Source organism: Canis lupus, chromosome 7 (assembly GCF_048164855.1).
Source record: "Canis lupus baileyi chromosome 7, mCanLup2.hap1, whole genome shotgun sequence".
Classification (NCBI taxonomy): Eukaryota; Metazoa; Chordata; class Mammalia; order Carnivora; family Canidae; genus Canis; species Canis lupus.
The window spans coordinates 9877850-9892664 of record NC_132844.1 but is presented as its reverse complement, the minus strand read 5'-3'; the positions used below and the strand labels follow the sequence as shown (position 1 = coordinate 9892664).

Genomic DNA, 14815 nt, shown 5'->3' with positions numbered 1-14815 from the left:
GCAAAAAAGAAAAAAAAATCATCTCTAGTGGCAGAAATCAGATTACTGGTTACCTGGGACTAAGAGGAAAGGTATCTGAATGTAAAAGGGCACAGGGAATCTTTTTGGGCGCTGGAAACGTTTTATGTCTCGATTGTGGTGATGGTCACATGGGTGTATATATTTGTTAAATTCATCAAGTTTTATACTTAAAATGGGTGCAGTTTATTGTATATAATTATACCTTAACAAAGTTGACTGAAAAAGATACTAACATCCATTTCCCCAAAACTTTTACTCTATGTATTTTTCTCGTAAAAACAACTTCAAGACTCATTTGATATGATTATTGCATTACCTATGAAAAATATGTTCTTGGGACACCTGGGTGGCTCAGCAATTTAGCACCTTCCTTTGGCCCAGGGCGTGATCCTGGAGTCCTGGGATCAAGTCCCACATCAGGCTCCCTGCATGGAGCCTGCTTCTCCCTCTGCCTGTGTCTCTGCCTCTGTGTGTGTGTGTCTCTCATGAATAAATAAAATCTTTAAAAAATATATATGTTCTTAATTTGCTGTGTTAACACTACCAATAATGATAATAATATTGTTAGCCATGTTTTATTAGACTGCTGTTCATGTTATGTAGTAAACATCTTCTTTAGGATCTACCTGATATGGGCATCCACACCTAATGTATGCTCCTGAAAGCTTTCTACCAAAACTTTCTCATTGGTTTTTCCTTTTTTAAAAACAGTTTTTATTTTAACCATCCAGTGTTCATCATAAATGCATTTCTTAATCCCCATCACCTATTTCATCCATCCCCCTATTTATCTCCCTTCTAGTAACCATCAATTTGTTCTCTGTAGTTAAGAGTCTCTTTTTTGGTTTGTCTCCCTCTTTTTTTCCCTTTGCTCATTTGTTTTGTTTCTAAATTTCCACATATGAGTAAAATCATGGTATCTGTCTCTGATTGACTTTTTTCACTTAACTTTATACTCTCTAGCTCTATCTGTATTGTTGCAAATGGCAAGATTTCATTCTTTTTATGGCTGAATAATATTCCATTGTGTGTGTGTGTGTGTGTGTATATATATGTATCTATATATCTTCTTTATCCATTCATTAATCAATGGACACTTGGCTGCTTCTGTATCTTGGCTATTGTAAATAATGCTGCTATAAACATGGGAATAGGGGATCCCTGGGTGGCGCAGCGGTTTGGCGCCTGCCTTTGGCCCAGGGCGCGATCCTGGAGACCCGGGATCGAATCCCACATCAGGCTCCCGGTGCATGGAGCCTGCTTCTCCCTCTGCCTGTGTCTCTACCTCTCTCTCTCTCTCTGTGTGTGTGACTATCACAAATAAAAAATAAATAAATAAATAAATAAATAAATAAATAAATAAATAAACAAACATGGGAATATATGCATCCCTTTGAATTAGTGTTTTTGTATTCTTTTTTATTTTATTTTATTTATTGATGAGAAACACACACACACACGAGAGAGAGAGAGAGAGAGAGAGAGAGAGAGAGAGGCAGAGACACAGGCTCCATGCAGGGAGCCTGATGTGGGGCTCGATCCTGGATCTCCAGGATCACACCCTGGGCCGAAGGCGTCGCTAAACTGCTGAGCTACCCAGGCTGCCGTGTTTTTGTATTCTTTAGGTAAATACCCAATAGTGTGATTGCTGAATCATATGGTAGTTCTATTTTTAACTTTTTGAGGAACCTCCATACTGTTTTCCACAGTGACTATAGCAGTTTGCATTCCCACCAGCAGTACAAGAGGGTTCCTTTTTCTCCACATCCTCACCAACATCTGTTGCTTTTTGTGTTTTTGATTTTAGCCACTATGACAGGTGTGAGATGATATCTCATTGTAGTTTTGATTTGCATTTCCCTGATGATGAGTGATGTTGAGCATCATTTCATGTGTCTGTTGGCCATCTGGATGTCTTCTTTGGAGAAACATATGTTCATGTCTTCTGCCCATTTTTCAGTTGGATTATTTGTTTTTTGGGTGTTGAATTTTATAAGTTCTTTGTATATTTTGGATAGTAACCCTTTAATGGATATATATCATTTGCAAATATCGTCTCCCATTCCCTAGGCTGCTTTTTATTTAGTTCTGTTGATTGTTTCCTTTGCTGTGCAGATGCCTTTTATTTTGATATAGTCAACAGTTTAATTTTGCTTTTGTTTTCCTTGCCTCAGAAGGTCTCTCTAGAAAAACACTGCTATGGCCAATGTCAGAAAAATTATTGCCTGTGCTCTCTCCTAGAATTTTTATGGTATCATGTTTCACATTTAGGTCTTTAAATCTATTTTGAGTTTATTTAATATTTTTTGTTTGTTTTGTTTTTAAAGATTTTATTTATTTATTCATGAGAGACACACACAGAGAGAGAGGTAGAGACATAGGTAGAGGGAGAAGCAGGCTCCACGCAGGGAGCCCGATATGGGACTCGATCCTGTGTCTCCAGAATCACGCCCTGAGCCGAAAGCAGATACTTAATTTCTGAGCCGCCTGGAGATCTCTTGAGTTTATTTCTGTATGTGGTATAAGAAAGTGGTCCAGTTCAATCTTTTTCATGTAGCTGTTCAGTTTTCCCAACACCATTTGTTGAAGAGACTGTCTTTTTCCCATTGGATGTTCTTTCCTGCTTGGTCAAAGATTAATTGACTAAGTAAGTATGGGCTTATTTCTGGATATTCTATTCTGCTCCATTGATCTATGTGTCTGTTTTTTTTTTTTTTTTGTGCCAGTACCATACTGTTTTGATTATGACAGCTTTGTAATATAACTTGAAGTCTGGAATCGTGATGCTTTCAGCATTGCTTTTCTGTTTCAAGATTACTTTGGCTATTCAGGGTTTTCTGTGGTTCCATACAAATTTTAACATTTTTTAAAGGTTTTATTTTTAAGTAACCTCTACACACAGTGTAGGGCTCAGACTCACAACCCTGAGATCAAGAGTCGCATGCTCCACCAATTGAGCTAGCCAGGACCCCCATGCAAATTTCAGGATTATTCGTTCTAGTTCTATAAAAAATGCTTTTGATATCTTGATACGGATTGTATTAAATGTGTAGATTGCTTTGGTAATATAGACATTTTAACAGTATTTGTTCTTCCAATCCATGACTGTAGACTGTCTTTTCATTTCTTCGTGTCATCTTTAATTTCTTTCATCAGTGTTTTATAGCTTTCAGAAATAGTTCTTTCACCTCTTTGGTTAGATTTAGTCCTAGGTATCTTTTTAGTTTTGGTGCAATTATAAGTGGGATTGTTTTCTTAATTTCTCTTACTGCTTCTTCATTATTGGGGTATAGAAATGCAACAGATTTCTGTACATTGATTTTGTATTCTGTGACTTTACTGAATTCGTTTAACAATTCTAGCAGTTTTTTGATGGAATCTTTCAGGTTTTCTTTACATATAGTATCACGTCATCTGCAAATAGTGAAAGTTTTACTTTGTTATTGGTATCAATATCATTTATTTCTTTTTCTGTCTGATTGCTGTGGCTACAACTTTCAATACTAAGTTGAGTAAAAGTGGTGAGGGTGGACATCCTTGTCTCATTCCTGACCTTAGGGGAAAGGCTCTCCATTTTTCCCCAACGAGAATAATGTTAGCTGTGGAATTTTCATATTCATTGATTTATTCTTATCCACTAAGAAATAATAGAAAGATGTGATGAGTTTCATAATTTTAATGTAGTATAAAATCTATATCTACAATGTATATTTAAATGTGCCAAGTAATAACTTATTGTGCATAAGTTGTTTTTCTTATTACAGCTAGGAATTGGAATTACATTTACAGAATAGGACTAACAAGGGAAAAAGTAGATAGAAAAAGCCCAAATGAGATTAATTTATACTGTGAATCTCATAGTAAGAAATGAAGAATAAAACAAACTGGGCACTCTGAGAAGTCTTAGAAATCACAGTCCATGCGAGCTGGTTCTGTTGCTGCCTGTTAATAAGCTGGCCACTTTCTGCACTCTGATTGAGTAAGTCATTATTTTTCTTTGTTGGTTGTAATTTCTGCTGATGCTGGTACTCTTATTATAGCAGTCCTGTAACTCAGTTGGCTAGGATTGATTTGTAGACTCTGGGTCTTTATTGATAACCTTTACTGACCTTGTCAGATTCACAGATCCTCATTATGGCCAAAGTCCAAAGTGCTTCATGAAACAAAATGTTTTGGCACAAGCATGTGATTCTGTGAACACTGACCTGAAAAGAGGTTGCTGTGCAATGAGAGACCATTGCTACCTAAACCAACAATTTTCCTTGAAAATCCCAGTGTAAAATATGCACATATATGTTTGTTTATTCAGTAGGGTGCCTCTAGCTCCCTATTCCAGCATCCTTTGTACTCCAAGGAAATTAAAGCATGCCTTGAATTCTGATAGTGTCTGCATGAACACACACAAAAAAAAACCCTAAATCGTATCCATCTCTGTGTTGACATAGATTGAGGTCTTTTCCAGCTTTCACAGCAAAATTGAATTCCTGCAAAAAAAAATTGTTTCATGCAATAAGATGTAATCTCTTAAACCTTTTACCATTGGTTTCTTATCATTGAATTTGGAGAATTATATTCTGGGAATATGAATGTGTTAGCGAAGAAAATAATGTTTTGAAACCCAGAGAAGCAGCTTTTTATCAGTATTCATAAAAACCAAATCCTTATTTCCTGGAAGAGCAAAGCAAATGATGACATTCCCTGCAGTAACTTCATCAATTAGTTCATAAATTTCCTTGAGTGTCCACCCACGGTGTGTAGAAGCCTGCTTTACATGCTCTGGAGCATTAAGAAAAAATACTGGAGGAGGTGTTTTGCCTCAAGGAATGTGATTTTGGTTAATATTAACTAAGAGACATGCAAAAATACAATGTGTGTGTGTGTGTGTGTGTGTGCACACTTCTCTATAGTATCTGTCTTCATCATTATTGATCCTCTGCAGCTAAATACAGAGATTAACTAGGTATGATGGTTGTGTTTAGGACAAAGAGAAAGTAAATGGATTAGAAAGTGCAGTTAACATAATTTAAAAAAATCTCTGCTAGTACTGGCATAGTCCTCCACTTCTTCGTCTTCAAGTCAATGCCTTGGTTTGACCATGAATTAGACTTTGAATAGACATAGGTGACTCTCCTATAACAGGGTATAGAACAAGCTAGCAACATGAGAGTGACAAAGGACTCAATTGCACCTTCAATATTCCCCAGCAACCTTTTCATTTTAGGAAGAACTGTAGTCTGGAGTGGACACTGGCAGAAGAAGTTATGATGTCTTTTGGTGTACCCATTTGTTTTGTCCAAAGCACCTAACCAGTTGGGATCTGAAGACCAAGCTGATAACTCAAGGAGGACCTCTGATACTTGGTGCAGAAGCCACCTTTGTCTTTACAGGAGACTTGTAGCTCTTCCCTGCCACTTAGCCTTTATTAGGAACTTCTCAGTCTATCTGTACATGTTTCCAAAATTTTGAACCTTGAAAAAAATAGGACTGAGTTCTCACTCTTTTCCTTCCAGAAGCCTTCTTGTCTCCTTATCAAAGTAACCACCCATTTTTTAAAAAAACTTTAAGTTCTATGTAATAATAGCAGTGGAAGTGTGTGCAATGCCTTCAGACTCACCAAGCCTTTAACTACACCAGAGGCATGTTCAACCTGCCCACCTACATCTTCTCCACCTCCCTAATACAAGGAGTGTGACTCAGCGGAGTTTAGGATCAAATTTAAAGATGCCTGCTACACATTTTCCTGAAAAAAAATTATGCAAGATATGCACTCTCATGTATATACATGTTTAACATCAAAACACTCTTTACAATTTTGATTAATCTTTCAAATACTTAAGTAAAATCGACAGCTTAGGAAAGGTCTCATGTTTACCCTGTGGTTTGCCTAAATCCTGGTCCATTGTCAATGTGGGTGTAAGTATTTCAGCTTGAAAGGATGGAAGTGATAATTGACTTGCAAAAATTATGAAACTAGTGCTTTAGAGACTCCTGGGAGGAAAAAAGTCACTTCTGTTTGGAAAATATTCAAGGAGAACTTGATAGAGGAAAGTTTATTTTCAATCATGGTATTACTTGCATAGGCTTGAGCCAACCTTGTGTACAAACCTTTGATCTGTGCAATGCTTCTCCTTTCCCAGTCCTTCGGCATACATTTCAAGATGGCAGTTGGTGTGGAATTTTCAAAGAAGGTCAAAGGCTGGATGTGATAAGAGGTGTGATTTTGAAAAAGTGCAGGTTGTATTTGTAGTAAGGATAGACTGTTTTGACTCAAGTGCATCAGGTTTATGGTGTCAAGTTATAGGAGAGGTGACATTCAGGTATGAGGGCACAGGTGATAGGAACGCTCCACTCACACAAGTCTTTGTGAGAAGAAAGACCCTTTCTGCCCCCATAGAAATCAGAGTGCAGACTTCTCTGCTTGCTTCCATTAGGGGTTTTACTTTTATTTTTTTATTTTTTAAAATATTTTATTTGTTTGAGAGAGAGAAAGTGAGAGACAGAGCATGAGTAGTGGGCAGAGAGAGAAGGAGAAGCAAAATCCCCACTGAGCAGGGAGTCTGATTTGGAGCTCGGTCTCAGGGCCCTGGGATCATGACCCGAGCTGAAGGCGGATGCTTAATGGACTGAGCCACCCAGGTGCCCCTCCATTAGGGTTTTTAATTTTTTTTTTGGAGAGTGAGAATATCATTACAAATCCATGGAATTAAAAAAAAAACATAGTATCATCAGCCACTGATAGGTATAAAATATATTTTATAACATTGCAAACTGGTGATATTCTAGTTCTATCATGTCTTTGTCATGTATTAACTTACATAATTCCAATTTTGTTTTTTGCTCCATCCATTTGGTCACCCTATGAATTAACTAAGTTCCCTAGAAACCAAAGTTTGAAGCCAAGTGTGCATGCTCTAAGTTTTAGTGGGAGACGTACCTCAAGGACAGCAGGAGTGAAAGTAAAAGGGAAGTGAGGCAGGGAAGGAGGAAAAGCAAATGCAAAGAGGTATGTGACTGAGCTGTTAGAGCCTCACAGAAATACACGACTGGTTGTTTGGTCACATCGGACATCTTTCAGAGGTGTGAAGCACTACCTGTTGGAACGGTCCATAAGGGAGGAGAGAAGGCAAATCTATCTGCTGATGGTTTCCCATATCTCGTCTCTCGTTGCTCAAAATTCAAAGTTCACTTCAAGAGCTGTTAACTCCTCTAACCTTCTGGTTGAACTATCAGACTGGCCAGGGTAGCATTTGGGAAAGCCAGATCCCACGCCCTCATGTCTCACACTGTATCTGGTCCAGAAGCACGTGAAGGAGGCAGCATCTTTATGCTCATGCTCTCAGGTTGCATCCTGGGCACCAGGGCTGCTTGGTGCCCCTCAGCAGCTGGTAGGAAGCACAGGTTCAGAGCCCAGCTCTTACTGCAGGGGAGCCTGAGACAGCTGCAGTGTTAGAGCAGGTGGCGGTAGTAGTGGCGGGGATGTCCACTGAAGTAGCGGCCACGCCCAGGGGCAGGGGAGGCTGTGCAAAAGCTCGGTTTTACATTCTCTGGAGCATACTTCATACAAAAGAAAGATAGTCTAAATGCTTGGCTTTTGCCCTTTCAAACCATTTTTTAGAATAGTGCATTGGTTCCATAGGTCTTATGATTAGTGAGGTAATAATCAATGAGGATTCTTAATTTTGTTTTGTTTTGTTTTTGTAAGGATGGGCATATCATTACAAATCCATGGGTTTTTTAAGACTTAACTGACGTATTTCAATCCACTGAGATCTATTTATTTCAATCAATTGAAATTTATATTTATCATAAATGCATATTTTAGAAATGTCTAGATTATCCCTTTTTGGCAAGTGAAGACCACTTCAAGTTGCTTCCTGATTCCTACTGACGTGTCTCCAGAAGTCTTTGAGAGCTCTCTTGGTTTTTGGTGTGACGGGGTGTCTTACACATTTCCTGTCTCAGACCTGGAATCAGCCATTTCTGTAGGGAGCCCTGGTTCATTGTCATGGGAATGGTGTTGAGAACCAAAATCTGGGCACTAAGGGTAAAAGTAGGAGAATATTGAAGGTGAATCCAAGTGTTAGGAAGATCCTATTAAATAAAAAGTTTCAAAAAATAGAAAAATTAAATTCTCAACAGGAAAATTAAAATTTCGACAAATGCATATAATCGAAATGTATATTATTTTAAATCTGGCAGAAAATTCAAATTTTTACTTGGGGGTCTTGGCAGATTCCTACTTAAAAACTCCTTAAAGGGGCACCTGGGTGGTTCAGTCGGTTTAGTGTCTGCCTTCAGCTCAGATCATGATCCCAGGGTCCTGGGATCAAGCCCCAAATCCCAAGGAGCAAGCCTCACTGAGCAGGGAGCCTGCTTCTCCCTCCCCTTCTGCTCTCTCTCTCACTCTCAAATAAAGAAAGAAAATCTTAAAAAATAATAATAATAAAAACTCCTTTCATTCAGTTGATCAACCACCATTATTTTGGTACCTTCTGTTTGCAAATTCTTTAGGCTCTCCAACTGCTTGCAGGTTCTTTATAATTGTATGTGGGTCCTGAGAATGGAAGCTTGCAAACAGCCAGGAATCTGTGTACATATGTTTTACAAAGGAAGCTCAGTCCAGGGAGAATGAGGTGGAAGAGAAAATGAATTTATTTAGCAAATATCCATTTACCTTCCATGTGCCTGGGCTCTGCTATGGAGAATTCAAAGGTGAATTTATTTATCTGTCCATCTATTTATCTATTTTTATTAATTTTTTACTTTGATTCCAGTATAGTTAACATGCAGTATTATATTAGTTTCAGGTGTACAATATAGTGATCCAACACTTTATACAACACCCAGTGCTCATCCACAAGTGCACTCTTTAATCCCTATTACGTGTTTAAACCTCCCCCCCACCTCCCCTCTGGTAGCCATCAGCATGTTCTCTGTAGTTAAGCGTGTTTCTTGGTTCGTCTCTCTCTTTTTTTTTTCCTTTGCTCATTTGTTTTGTTTCTCAAAGGTGAACTTAAAATACAAAGTTAAAAAAGGGATCCCTGGGTGGTGCAGCGGTTTAGCGCCTGCCTTTGGCCCAGGGCGCGATCCTGGAGACCCAGGATCGAATTCTGCACCGGGCTCCCGGTGCATGGGGCCTGCTTCTCCCTCTGCCTATGTCTCTGTCTCTCTCTCTCTCTCTATGTGACTATCATAAATAAATAAAAATTTAAAAAAAAGTTTATCCCTCTAGGTATTTCCAGATTATTTGAAAGTAAGAGAAGAAAACAAAAAAGAAGAGAAGAAAAATGTCTTTTGGGGTATGAACTGCCGTAGACAGAAGAAGGAGAGCCCTACAGCCAAAGTAGGGCCAGAGTAGGGCTTCTGGGAGAAAGAAGCATTAAATTTAGTCTTAAAGAATGACTCCCGGGTAGAAAAAGACTGTAGCGCTGGAAAATAGAGTACTTAAACTATAGGGAAAAAAGCACATGTAAAGCCAAAGAGAAGGGAAAGGGAATATCCTAAAGGAATGGCAAGGAGTTTTGTGCAGGACATGTGGAGCAGGCCCCGTGATGAGGAGGAGAGGAAGGGTGGGCAGGCTGAGGCTCATGGGTGCCGAGCCATTAGAGAGTTAAGTGAGATTGAGCTCATGTGGGAAATATCATTTATGAATAGAATTTTGTCATTTCCTTTGTAGATGTTGACTTTATTTTATTTTATTTTATTTTATTTTATTTATTTTATTTTTATTGGAGTTCGGTTTGCCAACATATACCATAACACCCAGTGCTCATCCCATAGATGTTGACTTCAAAACAATTTGGGGGCTTCGATGGGTAGAATGAAGACCACCATGTTCTGAACAAACCAGTGGACACTGGGAGGCCAGGGGTGCAGGCTGGCGGTGCAGGGAATGCGGTGGGCAGTAGCGGCTCCAGATAGCCATCAGGGTCCCAGAACTTTCTTTACTGAAGCTCTAATTTCACCTATTTCAGTTCCTCTCTTGACTTCCAGTCTTGACTCCATAGTGACTTTTCATTAGGAACTCTCTTTCCGGGCAGCCCCGGTGGCCCAGCGGTTTAGCCCCGCCTTCAGCCCAGGGTGTGATCCTGGAGACCTGGGATCTAGTCCCACATTGAGTCCCACATTGGACTCCCTGCATGGAGTCTGCTTCTCCCTCTGCCTGTGTCTCTGCCTCTCTCTCTCTCATGAATAAGTAAATAAAATCTTAAAAAAAAAAAAAAAAAAAAAGGAACTGTTTCCCAGTTCCTGACGTCGCTGATGATTTTTGAGTGGCTGAAAGCCATCTTTGGGTCCTGAACTCTCACTTGGTAGGTCTTTAAACTGATAAGAGTACAGGCTTATGGCAGGGTTCTAGGATTGATCCATTTGGGGTTAGGAACTCCCATGGGAAATTTAATTTAAGGCCTGATGAATAAGACCCTGTGGATGGTGTCACACTGTTTGTGTTAGGATAAATCTAAGCCTCATAATAAAGACACTCCAAAACAGCATGACTTTAATAACGACAACAGTAATAATAATTTTTTTTCAAGTTTCTTTCTGTCACATAGTAGTTCCTTTTCTTTTTAAGACTTTTATTTATTGAGAGAGAGAGAGTGAGTGAGAGAAAGAGAAGGAGCAGGGGCAGAGGCAGAGAGGGAGGGAGAAGCAGACTCCCCACTGAGCTGAGAGCCCAATGTGGGCCTCAATCCCAGGACTCTGGAATCACGACCTGAGCCAATGGCAGACCCTTAACCGACTGAGCCCCCCATGAGCCCCTCGCACAGTAGTTTCAAAGTGAGTGTGGCAAGTCAGTATGGGAGCTTTGTTCCTCTGAGGACCCAGGCTGGCTCCAAGTCATGGCTCTACTGTCCCTTGGCTGGTGGCCTCAAACTTCAAGGTGCATAGGAACTCCTCAGGGATTTTGTTAAAAATGCAGATTCTATTTTAGAAGGTCTGGGGCTGATCGTGGGCACCTGGGTGACTCAGTGGATTAAGCATCTGCCTGAGACTCAGGTCATGATTTCAGGGTCCTGGGGTCCAGCCCCGTGGCGAGCGCCCTGCTCAGCAGGGAGTCTGCTTCTCCCTCTCCCTCTGCCCCTTTCTCCTCTATGTGGGAGAGCCTTCGTTCTCTCTCTCTCAAATAAATAAATTAAATAAATAAAATAATAAATAAATAAATCTCTCAAATAAATAAATAAATAAATAAAATAAATAAAAAAAAAAAAAAGAAAGAAAGAAAGAAAAAAAAAAAGGAGAGAGAGAAGGCCTAGCTAGGTCAGGAGCTGAGACTCTGCATTTCTAACAGTGGCAGTGGTGATGCAGCTGCCAGTCCCTGCCCTTCTCTGGGGTTGCAAGACCCTAGTGCGTTCCTACGCCCACGTTGTCAGAGCTGGGCCGCAGACACGTTCAGGGTCTGACCTGCAGGGAAGGGAAAGGTGGGGGCCGGGGGTGGAGAATCCTTGGATGATGGGAGGTGGCACCTGCCACTTCTGCTCACGCTCCTTGGGTGGAATCTCCACTACCTGGCCACACCTCGCTGCAAAACCATCTGGGCACGTAGTCTTGCGGCGCAGTCGGGCACACAACTATAATTCTAGCACTTTGGGACAGTGGGGGGCAGATGTTGGCAGACATCTCACAGTCCCTGTCACATCACTCTCTCTAAAGCTCCCTCATGCACCTCCCAGGGGCGTCTGGCGATCACCCAAGAAGGTGAGGCGGACCCAGAGAAGTGTCCAGGACGCTTTCCAGACCCACACTTCACAGCATTCTTTGCTTCGACACCTTCTTGAAAAATTCCATGCCTGGAATTTCCCGAGTACAGAGGTGGCCTTTTTTTTTTTTTTTTTTAAGATTTTATTTATTTATTCATGAGAGAGACAGAGGCAGAGGGAGAAGCAGGCTCCATGCAGGGAGCCTGACGTGGGACTCAATCCCAGGACTCCAGGATCAGGCCCTGGACTGGAGGCAGACGCTCAACCGCTGAGCCACCCAGGCGTCCCACAGAGGTGGCCTCTTTAAGGAGAGAATGCACGAGCAGACTTTCTTCTTTCTACCTTCGTGACTTTGAAAGTGAATGAAACGACCAGACCAGACGGTACCTCCTTAAGATCGACTCCTTTTAATGCTTCCTGTTTGGGTGAGAAGACATTGATGGTTCGAGGCCAGGGTCACATCATTTCAGCAAAGACCGTCTTGCCGGGCTGCAGCAAGTGTGCCGCAGGTTTTCCCATCCAGTGGGTGAGATAAAATAATAAATGAGTGCAGGCTGCTGGCCAGATGCATAGGCAGCCTGAGAATGAATCATAATCACTACATTTGCAATAAAGCCCCCGTTTATATGCAGACAGACAGCAACATTAGATGGTCAAATAGCTCAAGGATGAAAATGAAAATTGAATGCAAAACTTATTGTTCATGAGGGATGATATTTGTCCTACTATTTTTATTTACCTGATTGAAAAGTGTCCGGCTTATCCACTGAAGGAAAAATCTCATTTCCTGATACTCTTCTCAATACTCAAGCAAATGAAATAGAATTAACTAAAAATGGAATGATATAATCTGCTTTAGCCAAAAGGCTAGAAGGGCAAGGAATAATTGAGTAAGCACTCCGTGGCTGCTCTCATAGGTCCTGAATAAATGAATGTGTAGGGAGAGATACTAAGCTGCTCACTGAAAAAAATAAAATTAAATATGTATATTATCCCCTCAAAATACAGACCTAGGAAACAATGAGCCTTTAGTTGGATTTTCTCCCCAGCATGGTATTTCTATGCTTCCACCGAAATGAAAAAAGTCTCAAAATAAGAAGAAACCCTGAGATATTACTTTTGAAATCAAATAAGGCTACGGCGTGCTTCCATTAGCCCCAACAGTTACTTCCAATTATTGTGACCAAATTTTCTCATCTGCGTTTCTGTAGAGAAACAATATTTGTATTTCAGGATTGGAAAGCTGAGAATTGAATCATTTTATGCGGATGCTTGAGACTGCAGCAGCCGTCTTAGAAGAGAAGGACCAATTCTCCCTGGACTCTGGAGTCCAAAGTCGCAGACTTAAATCCCAGCCACTTCATTTTCGAATGATCATGATAATGATGAAAATAATGATGAAGAAGATGCCGATGGCCATGGCAATGGGCAGCGTCTGCGGGGCGCTCACTGAGGACGTGACACTGTTCAGATGCTTTCACGTGTCAACTCCTTCATTCTCCTACCTGAAGGCAGGTGGTATTATAATCCCCACTTTACAGATGAGAAGAAATGAGGCCCAGGGATGCTAAGTGACTCTCCTGAGGTCGTATGGCCAGTATAGCAGACAATGTTCACCCCAAACCCTGCTGCCGCTTTCTGGACACAAAGGCAGCTGACATTTCCCAGCCTCTTTGGCAGTCAGGGTGGCACTGGCCCAAGTACTAGCTGATGGAATGTGAGAGATGGGTGTCGTTTTTAGAAGCCGGAGTGCCTCCTCCATGCATCTTTTTGCCAGCTAGATGAAGATGATGATGGGACACTGGGTTGGAGGGGGTGTGTGTGTGCAGAGCCACAGGTGGAAGGGGTCTGGGTCCCTGAATCACTCCCGTCCATCAGGAGCAGCCTCCTTTGCATCTACTCCAATGACGTAGACAATGACAAACTTCTACTTTGTCCCAACTGTTACCCGCCCCGGGGGGGGGGGGGTGTACTCCTTGTTACCACCTTGATTACCAGCACTGGCTAACTCCCCAGAAGTGGTGCAATCTGGATTTGAATCCAGGCAGTCTGGCGGCAGAGTCCACCTGGCTTACATCACTTGACCTGCTTCCTTATTTGAAAAATGGGAGTGATTGTGACCACCTGTGTCTCCAGGCTTCTAAGCTGGTGTCCTGAGGTCTCCAGAAGAAGACTGAGTTCTGTATGGTTTCTGAGACGATCTGAGACAGAGTCAGAAGTACCCTGTGAGGTGTTTGGCTTGGTGTTGGGTGAATAGTCTACCCAGGGTTGGAGCCTTTCTAGGGCCATGATTCTTTCTCTCTCTCTCTCTGAGGACCTTAGACGTCAGCTGGATTCTCTACAGGCTCCATGATGCTCTTTCTGCTATTCTCCATCTCCAGGTGAGATGTCTCCTGGTCCAGGCCAGGCATAGCCCATCCCTTCTCTGTAATGTGTGTCATGGTTTCACCTCTAGGGGGGTTGCCTGTAAAAGCGCCAATCCTCCCACCTCCAGCCCCTCCCACTATAGCTTCTTCCTGTCTCTTGCTCCTCTGCCCCTGAGATCCCAGTGTGACGTGAGCCAGCTTGCCTGACTTTTCACCCTACTAGTGTTGGTCCTACCTCCAGGAAAGGGTTATGGTAAGGATGAATTTAGGTATATAAAAGCACATTACAAATGTACGGTATAAAATTGGTTATTGACATGTTCAAATTTTTAAATCTCATGTAAAAGAGGGAATTTTGTTGTGCTCCAGTAGGTGTTAGTTGGGAAAATGGCCCAGATGTTTTTTAAATGGTAGTTTTTAAAATTCGATTTTGCAGGTAAAATTAATCCAAATATCCTATGGGTTACATAAAGCACTTTAGAAAGAATTGAAGTGAAGGGGCACCTGGGTGGCTCAGCTGGTTAAGCATCCAGCTCCTGATTTCGGCTCAGGTCATGATCTCAGGGTCTTGAGCTCCAGCTCCGCGATGGGCTCTGTGCCGGGTGTGGAGCCTGCTTAAGGTTCTCTCCCTCTGCACCCCCCACCCCACTGTCTAAAAAATAAGAAAGAATTGAAGTGAAAACCGAAGATGATGTTGGGGTATAGAAGTAATTACCAAAGATCACAATT

The 14815-nt window shown here is 41.4% G+C and overlaps 1 protein-coding gene across 3 annotated transcripts in view; it reads left to right on the top strand.

Moving 5' to 3' along the window:
* Positions 1-14815, top strand: part of LOC140636573 (uncharacterized) — a 139278-nt gene that overhangs the window by 64670 nt on the left and 59793 nt on the right. The window contains exons 4-5 of one of the 3 annotated variants that reach the window (XM_072831938.1): positions 12954-13231; positions 14043-14101. The exons of the other annotated variants lie outside the window; for them this stretch is intronic. Coding sequence (XP_072688039.1) covers positions 12983-13231; positions 14043-14101 — 308 coding nt within the window. The 5' untranslated portion in view covers positions 12954-12982. The remainder of the gene's footprint in view (positions 1-12953; positions 13232-14042; positions 14102-14815) is intronic. 3 annotated transcript variants of the gene reach the window in all.